The 14,773-nt window shown below is 34.7% G+C and overlaps 1 protein-coding gene across 2 annotated transcripts in view; it reads left to right on the top strand.

Annotated features, from left to right (window-relative positions):
- CWC27 (CWC27 spliceosome associated cyclophilin) overlaps positions 1–14,773 on the top strand; it is a 181,399-nt gene that overhangs the window by 5,907 nt on the left and 160,719 nt on the right. For both annotated transcript variants that reach the window (XM_077773526.1, XM_077773525.1), the window contains exons 2-5: positions 2,462–2,558; positions 9,896–10,008; positions 12,690–12,833; positions 14,531–14,629. In XM_077773526.1, coding sequence (XP_077629652.1) covers positions 2,462–2,558; positions 9,896–10,008; positions 12,690–12,833; positions 14,531–14,629 — 453 coding nt within the window. The remainder of the gene's footprint in view (positions 1–2,461; positions 2,559–9,895; positions 10,009–12,689; positions 12,834–14,530; positions 14,630–14,773) is intronic.

The following is a 14,773-nucleotide window of genomic DNA, read 5'->3' as shown; positions in this document are numbered from 1 at the left end:
AGTGGTGCACACTTTGGAAAAGTTGGAGATCCCTGTATTAGAGTTGTAAAGAAGGAAAGACATGTCAAGGTTCCATTTAACAGTGGTGTTTTATTTCAAGTATACCAGGGGACAATAGGTCGGACAGGACATTGTCTTTAAGATTTGGATGGACGCCAGTTTTCATGGAAAATCAGAAGGTATTACCTACTGCTATAGATACAATGGAGAAAGTTATTCAGCTAGTCAGTTTGCATCCCAAGTATATAAGTCCCAAGAAAATGAGAATCCTGTTGGGTTGATTTGTCATGATACAGTATTTCTTTTGGGCATAGTTTCATGCTGAGCCAGTTAGAAGGCCTTGACTTCATGAGCTGGTAGAAAGAAGGCTATGAAAGGATTCCATCTACTGTAGACTGTGATTTTAAAACATAGCATTTTAGTAATATACAACCCAGAATTAGATTAAGAATGTTTTGTTGTAAATTAGGAATTGCATGATCTTGAATGAGTTTGTATATAAAAAGATGTAAAATTGTCTTATAGTGTCACAATTTCATGGGTTCCTTGTTCTTTAATTTCTTAATTTGCTATACCAATCTTATTGGAAGAAGAGCTGCAAGAAACTTTCTTAAAGCAAATTTGAATGATTGATTCTTAAATGAATAAGTTTTTCTGATTAAGAAAGGTATATGCTATTTTGTCTTAAATCGTAAATTATTTCTGAAGTTGCTATTTGGAAGATATAAATGTAGCGGTGACTGGTGGCTCAGTCAATTAAGCATCTGACTTGAGCTCGGATCACGATCTCAAACGTGAGTTTGAGCCCTGCAGATTCTGTGCTGTTAGCTGGGAGCCTGGAGCCTGCTTCAGATTCTGTGTTCCCCTCTCTCTGCCCTTCCCCCACTCACATTCCGTCTTTCTTTCTCTCTCAAAAATAAATAAACAGTAAAAAAAGTTGAAAGATATAAATGTATAATGACTGGTACTTAATGAATATTTTTATTGAAGTGTAATTAACATACAGTGTTCTATTAGTTTCAGGTGAATGGTATGATTCAACAATTCTGTACAATTTTCACTGTCATCAAAATAAATGTACTCTTAATCTCTTTTATTTGTCTCAACCCAACCTCCCCTTTGACAACCACCAGTTTGTTCTTAGTTTTGAAGAGCCTGCAGTTTGTCTTTTTTCTTTGTTTTGTTTCTTAAACTCCACGTAGTGTGAGAACATATGGTATTTGTGTTATTGTGTCTGACTTGTTTCACTTAGCATTATTGTAACATCTATGTCCATCCATGTTGCTGCTAATGGCAAGATTTCATTCTTTTTATGGCTGAGTAATACTGTATTGCTATGTGTGTGATGTATATGTATATAGGTATATACATACATATTCACACTGTATTCCATGTCTTCTTTATCCATTCATCTATGGATGGACACTTGGGTTGTATCCATATCTTGGCTATTGTAAATAATGCTGCCGTAAACATAGGGTTGCTTATATCTTTTCAAATTAGTGGGGTTTTTTTCTTAGGGTAAATACTCAGTAGTGGAATTAATCATATGGTAATTCTATTTTTAATTTTTTAAGTAACCTCTGTACTGCTTTCCACAGTGGCTGCACCAGTTTGCATTCTCACCAACAGTGCATGAGGCTTCCTTTTTCTCCACATTCTTGACAACATTTGTTATTTCTTATTCTTCTGATTCTAGCTATTCTGAAAGGTCTACGGTGGTAATCTTGTTGCGGTTTTGATTTGCATTTCCTTGATGATTTGCATTGGTAATTAATGTTGAGCCTCATTTCATGTGTCTTTTAGCCATCTGTATGTCTTTGGGAAAATGTTTATTCAGGTCCTCTACCCATTTTTAATCAGGTTGGTTTTTTTTTTTTTTTTTTTTTTTGGTATTGAGTTGTATAAATTCTGTATATTTTTTGTATTAACCCCTTATCAGATATATCATTTGCAAACATCTTCTCCCATTCATTAGGTTGTCTTTTTGTTTTGCTGACCATTACCTTTGCTATGCAGAAGCTTTTTATTTTGGTATAATCTCAATAGTTTATTTTTCTTTTTGTTGCTCTTGCCTGAGGAGACATACCTAGAAAAATATTGCTAATGCCAATGTCAAAGAAATTATTGTCTGCCTTTTCTTCTAGGAGGTTTATGGCTTCAAGTCTCACATTTAGGTCGTTAATGCATTTTGAATTTACTTTTATGTATGGTATAAGAAAAGTGGTCCAGTTTCATTCTTTTGCATGTAGCCGTCTAGTCTTTCCAGTACCGTTTGTTGAACAGAGTATCTTATCCCTGTTCTATTTTTTTAGTATAAAAGGAAAAGCCTGGCGAATTTTTTAAATTTTAATTTTAAAATGAAAAATTCATTAATGGATGCTTCATGATGAGCAGCCATTCAACTAATTAACAACCCAAAATGATAATTTAATATAATGATGTTATATTCTTTCCATAGGTTTTACTGAAAACTACAGCTGGAGATATTGACATAGAGTTGTGGTCAAAAGAAGCTCCCAAAGCTTGCAGAAATTTCATTCAGCTTTGTTTGGAAGGTAAAAGTACATCTTTCCACAACACTGAAGTCTGCTGTTAAGTAGTGGTAATGAATGACAGGAGTTGGGATGAGTGATATGGTGTTGAGCTGTTACGTGAGGAAGTGGATAGGGGAGATAAAGATTGTCTTTCAAATAAATCGTTATACCTTTAGCAGAAAAATTTATCTTGCCAAATAAAACTTTGATCCTGTTTGATCTTCTTTCCTATTCTGCACTTCTTTTCTTTCATCCTCTAAATAAGGGTACGCCCTAAGATTGCCCCTAGTTCTCTACTGTCTTTACTCTTCAGTTGTTATTTCTTTCCAAATGACTGGCAGATGTAGAATTTTAGCCACTCCTCTCTTCTTAGCTCTAACTTACGTATCAAAATGCCTAGTGGACTTTTCTACTCCAAACTCCCTCTGTCAACTATAACTAACCCAGACTGCCTTGACTTTCACCTGCATGATTGCGATTGTCTTTTACCTGGTCTTTCTCTCTATCATCCTTAATCTCTTTACCCTTTTATTTATTTATCTGGTAAATAAATTAACCTCAGACAGGTTAGCTTCCTAGCATTTCAACTTTGTTTTTCATTGCAGTAAATAACTATATGGTTTCAGTTGACTATGATTTTTATTTCCTGAGCGGTTTCTCCCTGTTGCCACTTTCACACATATCCTCATACTTCTTTCATATCCTCAGTCTCCTTTTTGGAATACTTTTTCTTTCTTCCTTACTGTTCACAAGTCTACCCACTTTATAATCTCTGTCCAAAATTCTGCTTTCTCCATGCAGCCTTCCGTCCAGGATTCAGTGATGTCATTATCAATGTCTCTAGTCTGTTCTTAGACTGAGTCACAACGTGATTATTTTTCTTTCAGTAAACTTTGCAGAATTATACATCCACTTGAGTGTTTTCTCCTTTGGAATATTCCCTTATAGAACTAAACATTCTAAACAATTTTGCAACTTGTTGGCTTTGACAATACATTGCATATGGTTTCAAATATCTCCAATGGTGGCAAATCATTGCCTTTCTAAGTTATACCTGATTTGTAGAGACAAATCAGTTATACCTGATTTGTAACAGACAAGGTTAATCAGGTATCAGAAAACAGCATTTTGAGTTAAAGGCAGGGTGTGAAAGATAATCCAATATAACCAGTAGGAGGGTACAGCCAGAGTTCTCCAAATAGGTAATAATTACACAAATAGATAAATATCAGGGAAAGATTTAAGGTATAAAAATACCCCCCCCAAAAAAAAAAGAAAAGAAAAAGAGAAAGACATCTGTGAAGACCATTATTAATAATTGCTATGGCAGGCAGGAAGGAAATTGAGTCAGACAGGTAGGAGAGTCAGAAAAGCCTCAAATAACCATCAACAGAGCTGAGAAACCCAGTAGACACAGAAAAGTCAGACTTGTTTCTGGAAAGAAGTTTTGAATACTCAAAAGCTCAAATTTTACAGGGGAAGAGTGAAAGTACAAAAACATTAGAGAGAATGAATGGTAATTAACAATCCATGACCAGGTGAATGGAAGAAACAGAAAACATCTGGATATAATATGACAGTGAAGAAGAAATAAAGTTCTGAAGTTAGGTCATGATCAAACTTAATTGGAACAACATAAATTATTTCCCTCTTTATAAGAAAACAAGGAGAAAGAGAAAAGAATAGAAAAATTATAAGAAAAATAACTAGAGCAATTCTCTTAATTGAAGAGGCAAGAGAGAGAATTATTACTGCAAAGGCTAAAATGAAGCCTGAGAAGACTAACTGAAATGAAGATACTCCCAAATAGAGTCAAGGTTTTAAATATATAATTTGGAGAACCTCATTTAATTCACTAATTCTGTTATTTAAACAAGTCATGATATGTCGGGATCTCGTAACATTCGTATCAGTATTTTCTTCAAAAAGGGATGATTTCCAGAATTAAACAGGAAGTAAGTAAAAACCAGGAAGGTGGAGCACTGTATCAGATATGGCGCCCAACTAAAATGCAGTTCACAGGGAAGTTCTTAGGCTTTTTTTCCTCCAGCTTTATCAAGGAGTTGTAGACAAATATAAATTGCATATATTTAGGTTGTACAACATGATTTTTTTAAAGGTGTACAAGTGTGATGATTTAATATATGTACACACTGTAGAATGATTATCACAATCAAGTTAAGTAGCGTATCCATCACCTCACTTAGCAAATTGCCAAGTATACAATACAGTATTATTAATTATAATCACCATGTTATACATTGAACCCCCAGAAGTTATTCATTTTATATCTGAAAATTTATACCTTTTGACCAACATATCCCCATTTCTCACACCTGCCAGCACCTGACAACCACAATTTTACTCTCCAGTTCTGAGTTTAACCTTTTTAGACTCCACATTCAGAATGTGTCATTCTAGTATCTTGGGGACATTTTTAGTTTTTGTGGAAATGAAAGATCTAGAATTACACAGCTTTAATCTTAGATTTAAGGTTTTACAGAATAGTTAGGTGAACATTTAAAAGTGAATAAAATTTTTTAAAAATAGGTTTAAAAAGGTAGAAGCAAAGGGAGGTTGTTGCTTTTGGTAGTTTTGTTGGTTCCTCTGAAGTATGAGGAAGGAGTAAAATTTTAGGTTGGCAAAACAAAGTGGGGAGCAGAGAGAAGTAGTTAAGAAAATCAAATTTTTATGCTTTATATGAGAAGGAGTAAAATTTTAGGTTGGCAAAACAAAGTGGGGAGCAGAGAGATGTAGTTAAGAAAATCAAATTTTTATGCTTTATATGACTATTTCTTTACTTCTATTTTACCTTAGCTTTACTCTTTAAGATCTATTCTTGGAGTGCCTGGGTGGCTCAGTTGGTTGAGCATCCAACTCCTGATTTCAGCTTGAGTCATGATCCCAGGGTCTTGTATTGAGCCCCACACCAGGTTCCATGCCGAGCACAGAGCCTGCCTAAGATTCTTCTCTTAACCTCGGCTTCTCTCCTCCATGTGTGCTTTCTCTCCCTCTCTAAAATAATAATTAAAAAAAAAAGTTAAAAAAGATCTATTCTTTATCAGTTATCTCTATCCCCTACCTCCTTTAATAATAGTTGAATGATTCTTTAGAAGTGACCAACATAAGTATAAATTAAAAGGTTAAAAGAAATATCTTTATAAAACTAAAGTATTTGTTTAAAAAAAAGCCCAAAGAGGCAAAAATAAATAGGGCAGACAGGCAGCAAAAGGAGTTATAAATAAAAAGTTATTAGTAATAATATTTATAAAATTAAACACAAATACAAGATTCTAGAAGAAATATACATAAATCACTTAAAAATGCAATAGTTAATTTCTATATATTACTTAGGAGATATATAATTAGATAAACTGTACCCTGATATCCATACAGCCAGAAATACAAACTATAATGGCAAATACCAGAACCATAGAGGCCAAATAGGAACTTTATTTCATATTTAAGATACATGAAAATGTCTTTCTTCAATAGTGAAGAAAATTCAGGAAGATAAGACCACACTTAATGAGTTGAAGAAAATCACTTTCTTCACAACACTTATGGGAATGATTACATAAACATTTAAGAAGAAAGTCAAATAAACATTACTGCATGTCGCAAAATCTATTATAGTACATGGTAAACTATGAAGACAACTATAAATGCATAGTCAGCAGTGATATGAATAAGCTACATGGAAACAGAAATGGTGGATATGGAGATTTTGTGGAAATTTGAAATTTTAGCCATGTTAGATTATAAAATTATGGTGTAGAATAATTATAGAAAATTCCTACTCATTATATATAATAATTTCATTCATCCAATAAGAATATAATTAGGAATATAAAAAGAAAAAGCTTAAAGTAAAAAGCCAGTATCACTGAAAGATTTAATAGGAAAAAGGAGTAATCTAGTTAATTGTAAAATTGGAAAGCTCAAATAATAAAGATCTCTTTCATATCTTCCTTCCCTCACATCTAATAGATTTCTGAGTCTTATTCTAGAGAATTCTTAAGTATGTGCCTCTCAGTAGAAGTTACGGGCATGGTTTACTCTTGGGACAATAGTTGTTTCCTCTCACTCCAGCCTTGTCACTTCCTTCCAGTCCATTCTCTATACTGGGAGTTTGAGTGATCTTTTGAAAAAGCAGATCTGATAAAAAATGTTGATTGGCTGCATATTATGGACCTAAAGGATTATTACCATTTTCTGATATAGACTGGGGCATGTAGCAGATTTAAATATGTAGAATTTAAGTGAAAATATTAAAGTTTGACCTCACATTTGTATTGAACTTGAAAATTTGTAGGGTGCATCCACATTATCTTATTTAATCTTCAGAACAACACGGTGAATTAATTTATAATATTAATTTTATAATGAGAAAATTATACATACAGCATGTGGATGATAGTTAACGTTATACTGCACATTTGGAAGTTGCTGAGAAAGTAGATCTTAAAAGTTCCCATCACAAGAAAAAGGAATTTGTTACTATGTGAGAGGGAATTATTACTGCAAAGGCTAAAATGAAGCCTGAGAAGACTAACTGAAATGAAGATACTCCCAAATAGAGTCAAGGTTTTAAATATATAATTTGGAGAACCTCATTTAATTCACTAATTCTGTTATTTAAACAAGTCATGATATGTCGGGATCTTGCAACATTCGTATCAGTATTTTCTTCAAAAAGGGATGATTTCCCCATCTATTCTGAGAGAGAGAGAGGGAGAGAGAGAGACAGACAGACAGCGTGAGCAGGGGAGGGTCAGAGAGAGAGAGAGACACACACAGGATCTGAAACAGGCTCCAGGCTCTGAGCTAGCTGTCAGCACAGAGCCCAATGTGGGGCTTAAACCCACAAACCGTGAGATCATGACCTGAGCCGAAGTCGGACGCTTAACCAACTGAGCCACCCAGGCGCCCCTGTATCCCAATTTTTTAAAAAGAGGGAAAAATAGAGGGGCATCTGGGTGGCTCAGTTGGTTAAGCATCTGACTTTTGGTTTTCGTTTTGCCTCAGGTCGCCATCTCACCGTTTTGTGAGTCTGAGACCTGAATTGGGCTTTTCGCTGGCAGTGCAGAACCTGCTTGGGATTCTCTCTCTCTACTTCTCTCTCTGCCCCTCCCCTGCGCACATTGTCTCTGTTTCTCTCAAAATAAATAAATAAACTTAAAAAAACTAGAAAGAGAGAAAAAAGAAATTGAGTTTAAGGCTTCCCAGCTAGCAAAAGCCAAGACTCAAAACTCCTGCATGCCACATACAGTGTTAACCTGAATAAATGGTTACTTAAGGGTATAGGCGAAACACTTTTAGACTTCTTAGTTTTTACAGTTTCTATTTGTAACCAAGGAGCACTTGTTTGCACTGGAGAGCTCTTGCAAATATAGCCCAACAACTTCACTGGGAGAAAGGATTGAAAAAACTCAGTTGTCCCTCCTTTCTACTTCTTCCTATCTATCCTCTATAATGGATACAGTTGTTAGGTTACAGATTAAATTTTTTAAAATATGGATTTTATATCCAGTTATACCTTGCAGATGTAAATAATTATGAGGGTGCCTGCAAGCCACTATATTATAGTATTTTATGAATTACCATAAACCATAGTCTTGTTTTGACTCAAAGTATCACAGAGTAACTATGTAATAGGTACTTCATGAATTCTGTTAGTAGTTGTTTCGTACATTGCCTGGCCCACAGTAGGCACTTGCTTTGTATTTGTCATTGAATGACTTAGATTGTGTTCAGGTGCACATAGGAAAAGACACAGTTTAGTGTTATTTACATTAATAAAGACATTCATAATCCTGTATGACAAGAAAACTGATGTCAGGCAGTTCTGCAGGTCAGTGAAGCTTTCAGGAAATTATGCTTTTCCCATCTTTTCTGCTTTGCAAGCCTCAGCGTGTGACTGAGCTAGGACTACACTCAGTAATTGACTCCACCTCAGTCTAGTCTGTTGCTACTTGGCTTTTGTTTGTTTTATTTTACAACAACAATAATAGATTCTGTTTATTCAGCACTTCCTATATTCTACATAAATTTTCCTCTTGTACTCACCTGATTAGTTAATATAAGTTCAAAACCAACTTGAGTGAGATAAAAATAAATTCTTTCCTTTTATTCAAGGGATCTTTTATAAAAGAGGTGAAATTTACATAACATAAAAGTAATCATTCCAAAGACAATTCAATGATATTTTGTATATTTGCTATGTTACACAACCAGCACCTCTTATGACCCCAAAAGAAAGCTAGCTACTCATTAAGCAATAACTTCCTCTTCTCCCTTCTCTCCCTCTGGCAACCATCAATTTGTTTTCCATCTCTATGGATTTACCTATTCTGGATATTTCATATAAATGGAATCATACAATATGTGACTTTTTATGTGTGGCTTCTTTCACATCGTATACTTTTGAGCTTCATCTATACTGTAGTGTATATCAGTACTTCATTCCTTTCTTTGGCTGAGTAATCTTCCACTGCGTGTATATACCTCATCTTGTTTATCCATTCACTCATTGATTGACATTTGGGTTGTTTCTCCCTTTTGCAGTGGCTAATGGCACTGCTGTGAACATTCATGTACAGGTATTTTAGTACCTGTTTCCAGTTTGGGGTGCAATAGATAATTCTGTATTTAAATTTTGTACAGCCACCAAACTGTGTTGCACAGTGCCTATATCGTTTTGCAAACTGAGTCACAGTGTAGAAGGCTCCAGTTTCACCACCTCCTCACTAACACTTGTTATTTTCCTTTCCTTTGGATGATAGCCATCCTAGTGGGTGTGATGTGGTATTCATTGTGGTTTTGATTAGCATTTCCCTAATGACTAACGATATTGAGAATCTTTTCTTATTCATTTTGGCCATTGATGCTACTTAATACAAACTCCCTGATTCAGTCAAACCCTAATTTTTGCCACTTTGCTCTCACCAGCTTCTCTGCTCACTATTTACCTCACTGAGATGCCATGCTTCTGTCATATGCAACTTCTCTTCCTTGGTGAAGTCTCCCTCGTGATTTTAGGTTCCATATACTAGGTACTATTAGGAGATCATATATGATCTCTCTTGAATGTTAATAGCTTCCAAATAATATATTTATGTATAAACTGTAATACAGAGTTTTAGAGACCCCTGGTGTAAGTATAACACAACAACAGTCGTGTTTTTTTGTAGAAATTGTCCTGTTTTGAGTAGGCATTTTATAATTAGGGAAGAAAAGGTTTGGGGTTAGGAGCCTATTTAGCAGTCTGGGGGGAAAATCTTGTGACTCTAATTACATTAACTGATAGCTATATACTTCATTTTAGACTTTACTAAATTTTTTAAAATTTCTTTCAGCATATTATGACAACACCATTTTTCATAGAGTTGTACCTGGTTTCATAGTCCAAGGGGGAGATCCTACTGGCACAGGGACTGGTGGAGAGTCTATCTATGGAGCCCCATTCAAGGTGAGACCAAATTTTTATTGTTATTTATTTGCAAATCCATTTGGATTCCTTATTTGAAAATGACTGTGTCCCTAGTGGAAAAAAAAAATGCATTTCACATTACTGCATAAAATCTGGTGCTTATCACATGTCTGGGGGTATAAGGCATAAGAACAGCACTTACCCTATCAAGCATTCTTTCTGAGTTGTCTTATTGCTGATTTTTATGCTAGATTGAATTCAGGTAGAGCTAACTGTAGTAGTGAGGAAAACGTAAGTCACAATAAAAGATTATATAACACAATCCTTGATAGCTTACTGTATCTGATCTCTGCAACTCTGTAAATGTAAACAGTTTTTTAGACATTTCATATGCCATTTTATTTTAAGATAGTTTATTTAACACTATATGGAATTTGTGTTAATTTACTTGTACCATTACAACAAAATACCACTGACAGGTTGACTTAAGCAACAGGAATTTGTTTCTCACAGTTCTGGAGGCTAGGAAGTACAGATCAACTTGGTGGCATTCAACTTCTGGTGAACATTCTCTTCCTGGCTTGTAAATGGCTGCCTGCTCGCTGTGTCTTTACATGGTAGAGAGGGTGAGCTCTGGTCTCTTCCTCTTTTATCGGATTAGGGCTTCACACTTATGACATCATTTATCCCTTATTATCTCCTCACAGGCCCTGTCTCTAATATACTCACACTGGTGGTTACAGCTTCAATGTCTGAATTTTGTGGAGACACATTTGGTCCAATGCAGAATTCATTCTTAATTATGCACTATAGACCTCTATAGTGTAAAATACATTTCACAACAGGAAATCACAAGGGGATAGAAGAAGGAATTAAAATGAAAAGTATTAGAAAAGAGTATATTAATCAAAAATAGGTCAATGATGGGGCTCCTGGGTAGCTCAGTTGGTTAAACATCTGACTTTGGCTTGGGTCATGATCTTACGGCTCGTGAGTCCAAGCCCCGTGTCAGGCTCTGTGCTGACAGCTCAGAGCCTGGAGCCTGCTTCAGATTCCATGTCTCTGCCCCTCCCCCATTCATGCTTTCTCTCTCAGAAATGAATAAACATTTTCAAAAATTTTTAAAAATTAAAAGAAGACTAGGTCAGTGATTTGTTAACTGCCAACACAGATCTGAAAAGAAAAACAGAATTAATGTCATNAAAAAAAATAAATAAAATAAAATAACAGTGGGTTCAAGTAAACACTAAAAGTTAGTTTTTTTAAAATCTGATGGTACCAAAATCATGTTCTTTGAATAAATAAACATCGTTAGCTCTTAAATTAGGAAAATTTAAAAAAAAATTTAATGTTTTATTTATTTCTGAGAGAGAGAGAGAGAAACAGCATGAGCAGGGGAGGGTCAGAGAGAGAAGGAGACACAGAATCTGAAGCAGGCTCCAGGCTCTGAGCTAACTGTCAGCACAGAGCCCGACGCGGGGCTCGAACCCACAAACCAAACCGTGAGATCATGACCTGAGCCGAAGTCGGATCCTTAACCAACTGAGCCACCCAGGCACCCCTAAAATAGGAGAATTTTTGAAGACATGATTATACTAGTGAGATAGAGGGTCTGGAGTTTCTTTTAATTTTTTACTGGGTCATTGTGTGATTCTTGAGAAAAACGAACTGTTTGCTTTAATTTCTAGATGATAATGGCCTTAGAAAATGAGGAATGGTTATAATAAAAAAGTCTCAAATGTTACTATAAAACTATTTTGTATTTTACCAAATTGAGATGACTCCCAATTTTAGAGCTTCCATCTAGTAAAAAGCATTTCTTTATTCTGTTATTCATTGTAACAGAATAGCTCTTTTTGACAATTCCTTTCTAAATTGCAATTTTTGCTTATTATGTTCAGGTAATACAGTTACCTTGTTAAGTTTTTAAGTTAGGTCATTTTTGATAGGGTATGACTCTTTGAGTTCAAATCTTTGACAATTATTTACTAAGGAAAAATAACTTTCTTTTTGAAAAGCATTGATTATATAACATGGCTATATTATAAATAAGCCCGGCATTAGGTCTGGAATGAAATTCTGTTACCAGAGAGAGTAATATAGGTTATGGAGCCCTCCCATAGCAAGAAATCCACCTTAGAAAAGCTTGCTCTTGCTCTTTGGAAAACTGGCAAATGAGACCAGGTCCATTCAGAAAAGGTTTAGCAAAGACCTTTAAAAAACAGAGTAAAGCACATAACACAATTATAGTAGATTCCTTGAATTAAAAACCAAGAAGAAAGCAATTTTTTTCATGATCTTTAGAATTGAGTGGAGAAGGGCAATAGTTGAAGACTGTGGAATGATCAAAGGTAGGTTTTTTTGGAGAAAAAATAGAGAAGGTTCTAAAAAGTTAGATAATTTTGAAGGATGAGAAGAATAGGGGAATGACTATGAAATCAGTTCCCCTTTGAGTGCCCTTCTTCTGTGTAAATATAGGCAGCTTTCCCATAAAATAGGCTAAATTTGTGGTTGTGTATTTAAGAAGATACTTACAGGCTAGTGAAGTTAAGTTTAATAGCATTGAGGGAATTAATATTGGATTTACTTATACTTGAAAATCAGTTAAATAAAACTTTAGCATTTTTTATTAGAAGTTGTATAGAACCTTGCTTACTGAATATGAAGATCCTTATAACTGAGAGATCATTCACTAAACTCTTTTTTTTTTTATACTTCAGGATGAATTCCACTCACGGTTACGTTTTAATCGAAGAGGGCTGGTGGCCATGGCAAATGCTGGTCCTCATGATAATGGCAGCCAATTTTTCTTTACACTGGGTCGAGCAGATGAACTTAACAATAAGCATACCATATTTGGAAAGGTTTGTGTCAGTTATCTTCAGTTTCTATGATACATATGCCTAACTTATCTAGGAGCTGCCCTCATAAAAATATTCCCTAGGGTATTTATTTATTATTTCTAAAAATGATGGAGTATATATCCCTTTTACAGTGAACTGTGAAGGACTATCTGAACTTTATGCGTGTGCGTTTCAAATAAGTCATTGATTATGACTATAAAATTTTCTTTTCTCTAAAACATACCACTGGTATTAGCTACTGCATCACTAGGCTGATATTGTTTTTATGTTCTTAGAAACCTAGGTGTTATCTAGGTAATAGGATTTAGTAGTTTTAAGTTTCCCTTAAAGTTTAAAGGGGAAGTTGTGTTAACATTAAAACTTTTTACCTGAAATATTACTTTGAATAGTACTATTTAATCCTGCTCACATTTAGCATCGTATCAGGGAATATCCTTTCCACAGAATTTTGAATGGTTTTCTTTAAAGGAGAATTCTGACAGTATTGTTATCTCACTTTCTGTTCAAAAAATATATTCCCGCATGTGTTAAGTCTTAGGCATGTTACACATTCCTAGTATATCAGCTCCCTCTGCTGGTTCACTAGGAATGGTTTCCCCACGGCCTAGGTGAGACTGGATTTTCTGAGGATGAAGAAGAAAAAACAAACTGAGCACGACTGGAAAACTGGTATTATTTTAAAACTCCTGAGAAATGTTGAATGTAAGGACTCATGCTGAAAACATGTAGTACAATACTGTTGCTTAAAACTTAACAACATAGGTTAAGAAATAAGAATCGGCACATTTGAACCACTCCAACACAGGTTGTCTGATGTTCAAAGATTTTCCTACCTATTATTTAAAAAAAAAAAAAAAAGCATATAATAAAATGAGATTTTGATTGTCATTGTGCACCACTTTTTACAATTGCTATTATATAACTTTCATATTAGAGACAAAGTAGAGCTTAGCTTAGTGATGAGAATTCAGAAAGGCCATCACTGTCCCTCTGTAACTTCTTTGAATCTCAGTGTTCTTATCTAGATAAGGAGAATAAGGACAGTACCTGCTTTTAGAATGTTTATGAGGATTAAATAAGATAATGTCTGTAAAGCACTTCCACACATTCTTGTTATTTGCTTGTTCTGCCCAATTCTAAAATCTAAATTTGTTTATTTTTTTAATGAAAAGTTGTCATTCAGTAGGAGGTTATTTGGCATTATATTTTTATCTTTAATTAAAGCTGATATTAGATATATATATATATGAAATTTCCTTAAAAATGTTATCAAGGGATTGAACTCCATTTCTGCTTTTTCCCTTTAAGATTAAGATAATGTTGTTTTATTTGCATTATTACTACCTATGCTCGCATACAAAAATATGAAATTTCCTTTTAGTTATTGAAAAAATATTTTAGAAGTCCTTTATTTCAAAGAATAAATATAGGGGCTCCTGGATGGCTCAGTTGGTTAAACGTCCAACATCGGCTCAGGTAATGATCTCACAGTTTGTGGGTTCAATCCCCACGTTGGGCTCTGTGTTGACACCTCAGAGCCTGGAACCTGCTTCGGATTCTGTGTCTCCCTCTCTCTCTGTGTCCCTCCCCCACTCATGCTCTGTCTCTCTGTCTCTCAAAAATAAATAAACATTAAAAAATGAATGAATATAATTCAAAGAATGAATATAATAGTTTGTGGTTTTCTTATTTGCTAGGTTACAGGGGATACAGTATATAACATGTTGCGGCTAACAGAAGTAGACGTTGATGAGGAAGAAAGACCACGCAATCCACATAAAATAAGAAGTTGTGAGGTAGGAGCATGATTTCTGAGATACAATGCTTAAAGGATCGTTTAAAAGAAACCGATTATTAGTATTTTTAAACTATTGGATGGAGGCTTTCTACCAAATCAGTAGCACAACTCAGTTTTTTTTTCTGTAATTTAGGTGCAATTT

The sequence above is a fragment of the Crocuta crocuta genome, unplaced genomic scaffold (genome assembly GCF_008692635.1).
Source record: "Crocuta crocuta isolate KB4526 unplaced genomic scaffold, BGI_CrCroc_1.0 scaffold383, whole genome shotgun sequence".
Taxonomy (NCBI): domain Eukaryota; kingdom Metazoa; phylum Chordata; class Mammalia; order Carnivora; family Hyaenidae; genus Crocuta; species Crocuta crocuta.
This window is presented reverse-complemented; position numbering and strand designations above follow the sequence as displayed.